At 40.4% G+C, this 13282-nt stretch overlaps 1 protein-coding gene across 7 annotated transcripts in view; it reads left to right on the top strand.

Annotated features, from left to right (window-relative positions):
- HERC2 (HECT and RLD domain containing E3 ubiquitin protein ligase 2) overlaps window positions 1-13282 on the top strand; it is a 237320-nt gene that overhangs the window by 6331 nt on the left and 217707 nt on the right. For all 7 annotated transcript variants that reach the window (XM_047735659.1, XM_047735658.1, XM_047735652.1 and 4 more), the window contains exon 3: window positions 7704-7818. In XM_047735659.1, the coding sequence (XP_047591615.1) occupies window positions 7704-7818 (115 nt within the window). The remainder of the gene's footprint in view (window positions 1-7703; window positions 7819-13282) is intronic.

Below are 13282 nucleotides of genomic sequence, written 5' to 3'. Positions count from 1 at the left end.
TTCATAAAGAAGTTAATCCTTCATAGGCAGAAGAAGCACAGGACTTCCTAGTCTGCTTTTCACCTCATTCAGTGCTCTTAATTATAGTTAGTGTATTTTTTGGTTCTCGAATTTCTGTGGTTTTGTTTAAATGAATTTTAATAATGTATAGTTACTTATAGTTACTATAAGGTATAGTTTAGTGAGATCCATCTATTTTAAGTGTTTAGTTTCAAGTGTTTTGTATTTTTTTTTTTTTTACTTACCATGTTCTAGTTATATTGACTATGTCTCTCCTTCCCTCTGGGTTGACACCTAGCATGCCCATTGGTGACCCTTCCATTTCAGTCTTGAATGTAATGTTACACAACAGGGTGTGGGTTACCGCATCCCAGCTGCCTACCATGGAGCCAATGATATAGGCTACAAGGTGCTGGGGAGTAGGAGTTAGCCCCATGGACTGAACATTCACCTCTTGGCAAGGACTGATAAGGGCACTGGTATTTTAATTCCTTTTTTTTTCTTCCCCGCCTTGGACTATTCCATGATTTCTTCTTATAAAACTTGTAGAAGAGTCCCACATGCTTAGTGAATGTGCCTAGTAGACAACCTTCTGTATCTTCTGTTCACTGTGGAGTAGGGGCCAGTACAGTAAAATAGGAGTCAGCAAACTTTCTGTAAAGAGCTAGATAGCAAATATTTCTGTGAGTCCTCTGTTCTTTGTAACAATTACTTAACTCTGCTGTTGTCATGCCACAGACAATACATAAACAACTGTGTCTGAGTTCTAGTAAAGCTTTATAAATACTGAACTTTGAATGTCATCATTTTCATGTGACACAAAATATTTTCCTTGATTATTTTTCAACCATTGAAAAATTCAACAACCATTCTTAGCTCAGGCGCCATATGAAATCAGATGGTGGGCCAGATTTGGCCTGTAGTCTAGGCCTTAGTTTGCTTACCCATGTGGTAACATATTGTGTCTTGTGCTTTGTGTGTTCTCTTGTCCCCCCTTCCCTTCCTCCCACCGCTCTGGGCTGGTGTCTGCCAAGTAAATCCATTGCTCAGGCTCTCCTTTTGAGGACAAGTCCGTTTCTGTATTTCTGTTTTCTGCATCTACTCTTGATCTGTTTCTGTTGTCTTCTATATATTTTTTTCATTTTTCTGTCACATCATCTTGCCTTACCCATTATTTTTGTTTGAGTTTCAGATACTATATATGACAAATTACTGTGATCATTTGAGGCCCTGGGTGACAGTTTCCTCCTCTGGAGGAGATCTACCAATCCAACAGCACTAACAGTCCAAGGTCACTGCAGTGCAGTTGGGGGCTGAGATGATTAAAAACTGGGCTCCTTCCCTAGGAAGGCCATCTGCTTCTACCTCACCCCTACCTACTTCTGGTATGTGGCCCTTTGAAGTTTCATTCAAAGCATGGTGTGTTTAACAGGCCTTTCCCCCATGAGGACCCTGTCTGAAGCCTGTCCCTCAGCATCTCTGCTCAGTTCTTGGTCTTAGCTATGCTCACAGAATTGGCAGGTGCCTCTCAGGAAAGCAGCCTTAGGTTCTTTGCGCTGTACTCCTCTCTTGGGTCTCAGGCTTTGTATTCCTAACCGCCCTATGTCTTAAAACAGAGGTAGTTTATGTTTCTGTCTGACCTCCCCAGTTGCTTAAGAAACCTGTTCTTAAAATTTTTTTGGAGTTGATATGTTGTCCTGTGTTTAACAAGTACTTGTTATTTTTCTGCTAGGCTGGGAAAAAAAGCCAGGTATCTTTACTTTAGTATCTGTAAGTATTTGAACAGATTACATATCAGGCATGTTTTAAAGATAAGTAAAATATGTGGAACATAAGGAATAACATGGAGGACATTAGGAGAAGAAAATGAAAAGTGAATTGGGGGAAATTGGAGGGGGAGATGAGCCATGAGAGACTGTGGACTCTGAGAAGCAAACTGAGGGTTTTAGAGGGGAGACTAGGGGGTGATGTATGAGCCTGGTGGTGGGTATGAAGGAGGGCACATATTGCATGGAGCACTGGGTGTGGTACATAAATAATGAATGAACACTGAAAAAATAAAATAAAGTAAAACATTTTCTAACCTATAAGTTAATCAAAATGTCACTTAAGCATTTGGTATATTTTTTTTTGGATTCTGTTACATAATTATACAGTTCTGAAGTAATCATTTTGTCTATTTTTAAAAAATATTTTATTTTTGGGCGCCTGGGTGGTTCAGTGGGTTAAAGCCTTTGCCTTCAGCTCATGTCATGGTCCCAGGGTCCCGAGATCGAGCCCCACATTGGGCTCTCCGCTCATCGGGGAGCCTGCTTCCTCCTCTCTCTCTGCTGGCCTCTCTGCCTACTTGTGATCTCTCTCTGTCAAATAAATAAATAAAAATTTTTTTTTAATTTTTAAGTAATTTCTACACCCAACATGGGGCTTGAACTTACAACCCCAAGGCCAAGAATTGCACACTCTACTGACTGAGCCAGGCAGGCACCCTCTGAAGTAGTCATTTTAATAGACTAACCCTTGCCCAATCCTGTTTAGTGTTTAAGTGTCAGTAGCACCAGCAGTAGTAGTGGGGGATTCATTGGCTCTCCCAGGCCTCTTTCGTGCTTGTGTGGGTGATGTTGTGGTGTTGGTGAGAGAAGAACAAGCTTGGGCATAAGGCCTTTTTCCAAATCCTACTTCTCATAGCCTCAGTGTTGTGTGATCCTGGTCAAATAATTGAGCCTCTGAGTTTGAGTTTACTGTCCCTTAGAACTGGGCCTGTTAATACTCCTCTTATTGTCTGCTTTTCGGGGTGAAAATGACTTTACCTGCTATGTCATTTTAGAGATATAAAGTAAGACTGTGAGAAGAAATTCGAAAAGGAACCTAAGACCAAGTAAACTAATTAGAAGCATCTGGATTCTGTCCAAAAACAGCTAAAATTTAAAACCTGTATCATTACCCATTGGGTATTTTTAAGTGTAAGTTAGCTATTAAAGAAGACAAGTTAGGGGTGCCTGGGTGGCTCAGTCTTTAAGCATCTGCCTTCGGCTCAGGTCTTGATCTCAGGGTCCTGGGATCGAGCTCCACAACAAGGCTTCCTGCTCTGCTGAAAGCCTGCTTCTCCCTCTCCCTCTCCCACTCCCCTCTTCTCCCTCGCCCACTCCCCTCTCTTGCTGTCTCTCTCTCTGTCAAATAAATAAATAAAATCTTTTTTTTTTTAAATTTTATTTATTTATTTATTTGACAGAGAGAGATATCACAAGTAGGCGGAGAGGCAGGCAGAGAGAGAGAGAGGAAGAAGCAGGCTCCCCGCTGAGCAGAGAGCCCGATGTGGGGCTCGATCCCAGGACCCTGGGATCATGACCCGAGCTGAAGGCAGAGGCTTCAACCCACTGAGCCACCCAGGCGCCCCTAAATAAATAAAATCTTAAGAAAAAAAAGAGGACAAGTTAATAATTGTTGTACAGATATTCTTAAATTCACAGATTGCTAATTTTTATTTCCTGTACAGTGCTGTGATTATTTTTGATTTCCTGGCTTTCTCTTTGGGATTCCGTGCTTTCCTTCCGTTGCTCTGGAATGCTTTCCCCTAAGCCTCACCTTTGCCTTCCACATCCTAACTCTTTCATGCCCTCCTCCAGGGAACCTTGCTTTGTTGCCTTTGTTCCTCTTTACTCAAATCCTTAAGATGCCCAGACCATTGTGCTTTAAATGGTGTTTATTCAGGTCCATGGCTCATTTACATCTTTGTGTCCTCAGTTCCTAGGAGGCTTCTACAGTATGTGTCCCTCCAAATACCCAGGCTCCGCCTTCCACACAGCTTCTGCCCTACTTTGCTTCCTCTTGACATGATAGTAACAATTCTTGTTTCTACATAAACTGGGCTTCTTCCTTGACTTATTCTTTAATTCATGTTTGTTTTTCTTTTTTTTATAGCTCTAAACACCAAGGTTATTCATCCTGGACTGTATCCAAAACCACTGATAGAGTCACTTCATGGGTAATCCCAAGGTGTAATCAGGGTTGAGAATGTTGGTTACTCTCTCTCTTTGGACATTGGCATTTCCATCAGGTCACGATCTATATCCCATTTGCTGATGACTCCAGATTTGAATCTCTAATTCCTAATTAGTGTCTTTAATTCCTAATTAGTGTCCTAATTCCTGACACTCTGTTAAGAACTGGATTTGTATTTGCAGTGTGTGTGTGTGTGTGTGTGTGTGTACACATATGTATATACATATGTGGCTGTGCATATGAGTGTATGCAGGTGTGCGTGGGGAAAGGTTCTCCATGCTCATGTTCATAGTGCAAATGTGAATCATTAATACTAAGCTGGTTCTTTTTTATCTGATTGTGTTCCCTGTCTCCTTTCTTTTCATATCTGATCTGTCTCATTTGATCTGAAATGTCTTAGGTACTTTCCTTATCTTGGCTTAGGCTGTCACCCTTTTTTGGGGAGACTCTTGGCAGAGGCCTCCTAAATTCTTTTCTGTTTCTAGTTTCTTCCTCTGCGTCCATCTGTTGCACTGATACTGAATTATGCTTTAAATTATGCTCATTTATTCCCTGGACCATCTAAAGATGGCATGTAACTGCCAGGATACAGCACGCATGGGGCTGTTTAGTCTGGTTCCTATTTGCCTCCCATCCTTATGTGGTTGTGTGGGAGCTGGATTGAACCCTAGCAGTATTAGCTCTCCTCTTACCTGAATGAGCAAATGAGCCAAGCTTTTCCATTCCCTCACTAAAACACAAGGGGTGATGAATGTTTGTGCCTCACTCTTTACTTTTTCCCTGCCAGTTGTATCAAGAATCCTATGTTTTAGTTCTAAGTGTGTTTGTGGCAATTATCTTGTTAGTGAGGTGAACACATAAAATATGTGTGCTGAAAGAAAGCTGTTGCTTTTATGAAAACTAAGTTGGATGCTGAATTGGTTTTTTGTTGCTGTGTTAAAAGTTACTGGCCATAAATTTAGCAGCTTAAAAGAGCTCATGTTTATTCTCTTTCCCAGTTTCTGTGGGTCAGGAGTCTGGCCAAGGCTTAGCAGGGTCCTCTGCTTTGGGTCTAACAGGCTGCATGTAGTCAGGGTGTTAGCCATGCTGTGCTCTTATCTGGGGTCTCATTGGGTGCTCCTTGGCAGAATTTAGTCCCTTGCAGTTTGGGAACTGAAGTCATGGGCTCCTAGATGCTGCCTCTCTGCATAGGTAGCCCATGGCAGCTCACCTCTTTGTGACTGCAGAAAATGTCTCTTCTGGATGGCCCCATATTTTAAGGGCTTTCACCTGATTAAGTAAGTCCCCAGGATAATCTTCCTTTTGATAACTAGAAATCAACAGTTGTGGGGTGCTAATTATATGTGAGAAATTCCTTTACCTTTGCCATAGATGGAAACAAAACCTGGTCACAGGTGTGATTTCCCATTTTATTCTCCACGAGTCTTACCCACACTCAGAGGGCATTACACAGAGTATGGGTGAACCAGGGGATGAGGACCTTAAGGGCTGTCTTAGAGTTTTGTTTACTACACGTGCTTTGGATAAAAGTGAGATGCTAAAAAAGTTACTTGCACAGGTTAGGTAAAAGAGAACTATAAAGGATTGGGGAAAATGTCTTAAAAGTCTAGAGGAATTCTATGTTGAGATTACTGACAGAGTGCCCTTTAATTCTTGCTATACATTTAAAGAACTGGAGGGGTGTCTGGGTGGCTCACTAGGTTAAGTATCTGCCTCTGGCTCAGGTCATGATTTTGGGGTCCTGGGATTGAGTCCAGCGTTGGGCTTCCTACTCAGCAGGGAGTCTGCTTCTTGCTCTCCCCTGCTCGTGCTTGCACGCTCTCTTTTTTACTCTCAAACAAATAAAATCTTAAAAAAAAAAAAAAGTAAAGAAATGGAGACTGGAAATAGTGGATGCTTCATAAGGGTGGTGCATGCTGGAATGATGACAAGGAATGAGTTAGTGGACTTACAAATAAAGGAAAGGTGCTGGCCTTTCGTTAAAAGATGGCCAAATAGATGTGCCTATTTTAGTGAAAAGTGTTTTGTGTTTCTGATAAGAGGGCTTCTGTTGTACCTACACTTTTCAGAATGGATGCCTCATCTGGGTGTCTACCATGCCCTTGCCATCATTGGCTGCTTGCTCTGGGGAGCCTTTTCTGACTCCTAATACTGACAAGTGAGAGTACTTCTGTTTTATGTTTTTTTCTTTGAATATCAGTGTGGGGACGCCTGGGTGGCTCAGTTGGTTAAGCAGCTGCCTTCGGCTCAGGTCATGATCCCAGCGTCCTGGGATCGAGTCCCACATCGGGCTCCTTGCTTGGCAGGGAGCCTGCTTCTCCCTCTGCCTGCCACTCTGTCTGCCTGTGCTCACTCTCGCTTCTCTCTCTATGACAAATAAATAAATAAAATCTTTAAAAAAAAAAAAAAAAAAAAAAAAGAATATCAGTGTGGACTCATGTTTTTATTTACTTTTGCAGTCCACTGCAGTTATGTATTTTGATGCTCAAATTGTTTTAATTTTGGCCAGTAGAGTTCCCATAAGGCCTTACACAGCTTTTTTTGGGGTGAGGGTGCAAACACAAAATATTCTAGGCTCATCTTGTTTGCCTTGACCATGACATCAGCCTTTTTTCTCCAAGAGCCCAGGTTTTGTTTACTGGAAAGTGAGACTTAAAAACTGATGTTTGGGGGGGGGGCGCCTGGGTGCCTCAGTGGTTTAAGCCTCTGCCTTCGGCTCAGGTCATGATCTCAGGGTCCTGGGATCGAGCCCCGCATCGGACTCTGCTCAGCAGGGAGTCTGCTTCCCCCTTCTCTCTGTCTGCCTCTCTGCCTACTTCTGATTTCTCTTTGTCAAATAAATAAATAAAATCTTAAAAAAAAAAAACACCAAAAAAGTGATGTCTGGATTCTGGGTGTACTCATTGCTCTCAGTGTCTGTCATTCATTCTGGGTCCTTCCCAAGCAGTTTTGTTCAAATGTAAATTTGTAATGATATTTCCAGTCCAATTTGTTCTTAAAAATGTCCTTGATTTTTTATCTCTTTTACACTTAAAAGCTTTGTTTCTAATAACACTAACATAACTGTTATAAACATATGTTTTATTTTGTTAACATTGCTGTATCACACAATATATATGAGATAGTTCAAAGATTTTAATATCAATACTATGATTATCAGTAAGACCAGTGAATAATGTTGAAGATATTTTTCCCTTAGAGTATATTTGACTGAAGATGTATAATGAAAAGATCCCTGAAATACTTTTCTCCGTGATAAACATAGGTTAATTTGCTTGTTGCCAGTTGTAGATTTTTCCTTTTTATGATTTAATTTGAATTTTTGAAGATGAAAATTACTTATATGTTTTAGAAGTAAAAATATATAAAGTTTACTCAAAATCTTGCTTTCGTTAATCTCTGGTGCCCATGTTCCTCTGTCACAGGTGTCTCTCTGTAGGTAATCATTATTATTTGTTCCTGGTTTATCTTTCTAGGGCACATGTGCATGTCTTTTTTCTTGTATCTTATGCAAAGCTAGCATTGTTTATATACTATTATGCACTGTGCCTTTTTCACTTAATTATATTTTTTGGGATGATTTTTATTAAACGTTGATGATTGAATAAATGAGAGAAAATGAGTTGTTTTTTTTTTAATATATCATTCTTTAAGAATTGCACTCTATGATTGTTCTGTAAGTTTATGTTATTTATCATTACCAGCTTGCATTCACAAGAGATGGGCTCTGTGGCTTGTGGAATGAAATGGTTAAAGATGGAGAAATTGTATATACAGGAACAGAATTAAACCAGAATGGAGAGCTTCCTCCTAGAAAAGGTAAGGACCTTTTACTAGTAGTTTTCATTTTGTAAAGACCTTTATAAGTTATATTTTATAGAAATTTTGGAATGTGCAATAGGAATAGGAGTGTCTAAGCATAATTCTAAAATTTTGTTTTCACTTTGGAGATTGTTGTCTACATTGTAGTTAACATTATGAGCCACTTGGATTTCATTGCTCTTTGTGAATGAGGGTCTTCCTGTTGCAAAGCTACCTTGGTGTGGTGTCGTTCCCAGTTAATATTTTTTCTTTTAAGTTTTATAATATATCTTGTCTTGACTAATTATAAATAGTGATTATTTTAAGATTCAGTGGAAATAGTTATTCCTGAAATTTTTCCTGTATCACTCTCCTGTGGCAATATAGAAAACACTTTTTGGAAACCTTTGGACTGTGGACTGCACTTCGCCCCTTATTTTATTTAATCTTGTATTTTTCACAGGGAAATACCAGTGAATACTCTTGTGTAGGCGTGTTGTTATGAAAAGTCAGCAAGACTTTTTTTTTTTTTTTTTTTAAATTTCTTTTTGGCGTAACAGAATTCATTGTTTTTGCACCACACCCAGTGCTCCATGCAATTCGTGCCCTCCTTATTATCCACCGCTTGGCTCCCCCATCAGCAAGACTTTCAATGACAATTCATTTGCTCTTGATTTTGGCCATGAGACAGAAACTGTTGAGCTTTTAAAAAGAAATGGGGGGGCGCCTGGGTGGCTCAGTGGGTTAAGCCGCTGCCTTCGGCTCAGGTCATGATCTCAGGGTCCTGGGATCGAGTCCCGCGTCGGGCTCTCTGCTCAGCAGGGAGCCTGCTTCCCTCTCTCTCTAACTCTCTCTCTCTGCCTGCCTTTCTGTCTACTTGTGATCTCTCTCTCTCAAATAAATAAATAAAATAAAATCTTAAAAAGAAATGGATGCTTGTACCCACCCTGGACCTGCCTCACAAAAAACAGACTGGATTATAGTCTTAGACTTTTTCAAGTGACTGTTTCTTATTTAACACCTCATTTAGGGTTTTTATATTTATTATTTTGAGGGAAGGTACAGGAGGGAATGTAGTATATAAAAAAAGGAAAGCTAAAGAGGCTACTAAAAGATACGCTAAGCTTATTTTTTATTTTTGTCTAGGTCTGGCCTTGTATGAAGAATTAAGCATGAACTTTTTTATTTATTATAAACCTTTTCAGTCTATGCAGATAGTAGAAATGATATTACTCAGTACTTTGCTTAGCTGTTATATGTTTTCTTGAAAGTATTTTCTCATTAGTTCCTTTAATCCTCAACTCTACCAAGAAACAGAAGCCACAGTTTGCACAAATAACGGGCGCAGAGCTGGAAATTGAAGCCAGGCCTCTTAAGAAAATGCCGCTGCTATTTCTGTTATACTATAAATGTAATTTATTGACATTAGGATCAACATTTTATAGTTCCATGGAGCTTATGACTTCATATTGTATATAAATATGGTAATTGTTTGGAGGTTTTTGTATGTGTGTGGCATCTAGTCAGTACTCTTTATGTGTTTTAATTTTAAGAGCTCAAAGATAAGTTTTGATTTTTTTTTTTCTTTTTGGAACAGGAATATTTCCATTATATTCTGTGTTGATTGGCAGCTTTCCTGCTGGTTTTATAGCTTTCTTTGGAGGTTGTAAGAAAGCATTAAATGTGTACTTTCTCCTGCAATAAGTCATGATTATGGGCAAAAAAAGGCATCCATATACCAGGATGCGTAACGGAGGACAAAGACCCTGTGATGTCACCTATATGCAGGGTGGGAGCATCTTAGGCGTGGAGTGTTGGTTGAAGTTTGAGCAACAGTTACAGTGACCTGGTTTGTGCTTGACATATAGTGGTGTTTGGGGTCATAGAAGAGAAGTGGGCACTGGCCTCCAAGTGGAGGACTGTGGAAAGCAGAACAGGCAGTGGGTGTGTAGCGGTGACAGAAAAGAGAACAGGGAGCAAGAAACGGCAGAAGTGGGTTGTGCCATACTGGAGTGAAATGTATTCTTTCACGTTTCCTGTTGCATCTAAATCCTGGGAAGTATGTCTGTTCATGCAGTGTACACATTCTCCAAGTTGCATATTTATACCCTGAAGTTTGAAAGACACTGCACGGAGGGCCACAAGTATTAGGAAAATTAATCAAGACTCTCTCCTGCAGCGAGAACTCAAAGAATTAAATCTTGAATCCCTAGCCCAAGGCTTCTCAGCTTTTTGTTGTTCATTAGAATCACCTGGAGGGATTGGTTAGATACCCATGGCTGGCGCCACCTCCAGAGTCTCTGATTCCTTAGAGTTGTGATGGGGCCTGGGAATTTGCATTTCTAGCACATTTCCAAGTCCCCCTGATGAGGCCTGCTTTTCAAAGGCTGTGTCATGCTGTTTGTATAGGCACAGTCTATTGCGTTAGGAGTTAGAGACATACAGGAAAGGAAAAAAGTCTTCTCATGAGCGGCTTTAGAAATAAGACTATTAAAAAAACCCAACAATATTCTGAAGCAAATTAGATTTCCCTGATAATTTTATTCCGTCCTCCATAATTAATTTTTTTAAAATTTATTTATTTTATTCTTATTTATTTTTTTATTTTTTTATTTTTTTTTAAAGATATTTATTTATTTATTTATTTGACAGAGAGAGATCACACAAGTAGACAGAGAGGCAGGCAGAGAGAGAGAGAGAGAGAGTGAGAGAGGGAATCAGGCTCCCGGCTGAGCAGAGAGCCCGATGCGGGACTCCATCCCAGGACCCTGAGATCATGACCTGAGCTGAAGGCAGCGGCTTAACCCACTGAGCCACCCAGGCTCCCTATTTTTTTTATTTTTAAAGATTTTATTTATTTATTTGACAGACAGAGATCACAAGTAGGCAGAAAGGCAGGCAGAGAGAGAGGAGGAAGCAGACTCCCTGCAGAGCAGAGAGGCTGATGCGGCGGGGCTTGATCCCAGGATCCTGGGACCATGACCTGAGCTGAAGGCAGAGGCTTTAACCCACTGAGCCACCCATGCGCCCCTTATTCTTATTTTTTAAATTTAATTTTTTTCAGTGTTCCAAGATTCATTATTTATGCAACCCCCCCCTTTTTTTTTTTTAAAGAATTTTGTTTTATTTATTTGACAGACAGAGACAAAGCGAGAGAGGGAACACAAGCACGGGGAATGGAAGAGGGAGAAGCAGGCTTCCCGCCGAGCAGGGAGCCTCATGGTGGGGCTCCATCCCAGGACCCTGGGTTCATGACCTGAGCTGAAGGCAGATACTTAACGAATGAGCCACCCAGGTGCCTCTCCATAATTAATTCTTGTTGCTTTGGATCTTGAGTCCTTGATGGAAGGCTTAAACCACCTCTGGGAGTCTGCCTGGTATCTACTGGAAGAGGTGATGTCAGCTTCTGTGGGAGTCTGTTCCCTACAGGATTGGTAATTCCACTGAGGCTCTGTGTTTGTTCTTGTTTGTTGAAGACCCATTTTTGGCCTTTAACTTTGGAAGGGAACAGGTAATACATAAAGCTCTGGTTAATTAATTATATGTAGCACCAGTATCAGAATGGATGGAACTAAAATTCTTGGCAGGGTGGGCTTCATGGCTGTATGTGAGGATTTGGTTATTGTCCACCCCGGGGGTTACAACATAGCAAGGGCAGTGAGGCATGGTTGCATCTCTAGGGCCTCTCACTGTACTGGGAACTGTAGAGTGTTTGTTTACATAACATTATACTTGTATGAAATTAATTTAGGTACCTTAATTTTCTTTTTTTGATTTACTAGCTCTTCCCATATTATGGGCCTGGAACATAGGGAAACTTTAATGATAGTGGTGAGCTAATAGAGAAATAAGGATCATCCCAGCTCTACCTAATTTTATTTCAGCCTTCCTCCTGCTTGTGAGCATTTCATCATGAATTCTGTGATGTGGGAACCCATGTTTGTTATTTTGGTGATCTGGAAAGTGCCAAAGACCATTTGGATATAAAAACACCTTGATGATTTTTTAGTTCAGAATTTAGAGTCTGATCCTGGGAAGATCCTGGTATCAAACAGCTTCCAGGATAGGCTGACCTGGGCTTGAGAGAAAATGTCTGTACTCTGATTTTTCCACGCTGACATGGGAGAGAGGAAGAGAGAAAGCCCAGTCTGTTAGTCAGTAAAAGGCTCACAATTTTGTTTATTGATCAGCTTTGTGAATTCTGACACATTTTTGCTGGTTTTGTAAACCAAGGCAGATAAATTTCACTTTCCCTGGAATCTTGTACATTTTACTGTATCTGCTCACTTGGCCCTTACCATCTTCTTTCATATTCTGGTATAACTAGACATTTTTCTTTAAGACAAAAATGCTATCTTTTTTCCTTGATAGAAACATTCATCATTTGCATATATATTTATATTTTTCTACCGCATTCTTTCTGGTTTAATCTCAATCATCCATATTACTTTTATCCAAATTAAGTAACTTCTAATTTAGATAATGTTTTTTTCTGATATCAGATACATGTTTTGCCACACCAGTCCTATAATTCTACACCAACTGGGTGTCAAGCAATTCAATTTTAGAGTTAGCGCAGGCCCTATGAATTTAAGTCTCAGTCCTACAAGACTGCGTTCATTTTCGTTGCCAGCCACAAATGGGATTCCCAGACTTCTCACACTTTTACCTGGCTGACTACAAATTCAGGGGTTCCATGCCTCTTCAAAGGATCCGTAATTCTCTAGAACCACTCAGAGAAAGGAGGAAAACACTTTACTTATGTTTATTGGGTTATTATAAAGGATACAACTCAGGAACAGGCAAATGGAAAAGATGCATAGAGCAAGGAATAGGGGAAGCTAATAGTTTATTTATGATCCATTTATATGTAGAATATAGAAAAGGTAAACTCACTTGTATACTATCGGTGGGAATGTAAACTGGGGAAGGGGCTTGGAGCTTCTCTGCCCTCTCTTGGTCCCTTTACTCCCTCAGCATATCCGAGTGTCCCCAACCTGGAAACTCCCCAATCTGATAGTTCAAGAGTTTCTATAATTTAATCCCCAGCCTCCCTCCCCTCTTGGAGGTCAGGAGGTAAGGCTGACAGCTCTTACTCTCTAATCACTTCTCCTTTTGGTGACCAGCCCACACTGAGGCTGTCTAGTGGCTCTACCCCGAGTCAGTTCATTAGTATAAACTCTGGTGTGGTGGAAAGGGGTTTGTTAAGAATAACCAAAAACATGTCTATCCTCAGTAAATTCCAAGGGTTTTAGGAGCTCTGAGACCAAATATATATTTTTATTATACCACAGATTTAAAAAAGCAGGAAGTAGGTGTTAGAGCATTTTAGCAGAGCTCTGAAGTCCACATTATAAGACCCCCCCCCATCTTGCATGTTTAATGAGCAAAAAGAACATGCTTATTAAGAGTTGCAAAGTGGGGGGTGCTTCGGGTGACTCAGTCAAGTAGCTGACTCTTGATTTCAGCGTAGGTCATGATT

The sequence above is a fragment of the Lutra lutra genome, chromosome 7 (genome assembly GCF_902655055.1).
Source record: "Lutra lutra chromosome 7, mLutLut1.2, whole genome shotgun sequence".
NCBI classification, from domain to species: domain Eukaryota; kingdom Metazoa; phylum Chordata; class Mammalia; order Carnivora; family Mustelidae; genus Lutra; species Lutra lutra.
Note: the sequence above shows the minus strand (reverse complement) of the source record. Positions and strands in the feature narration are given on the sequence as shown.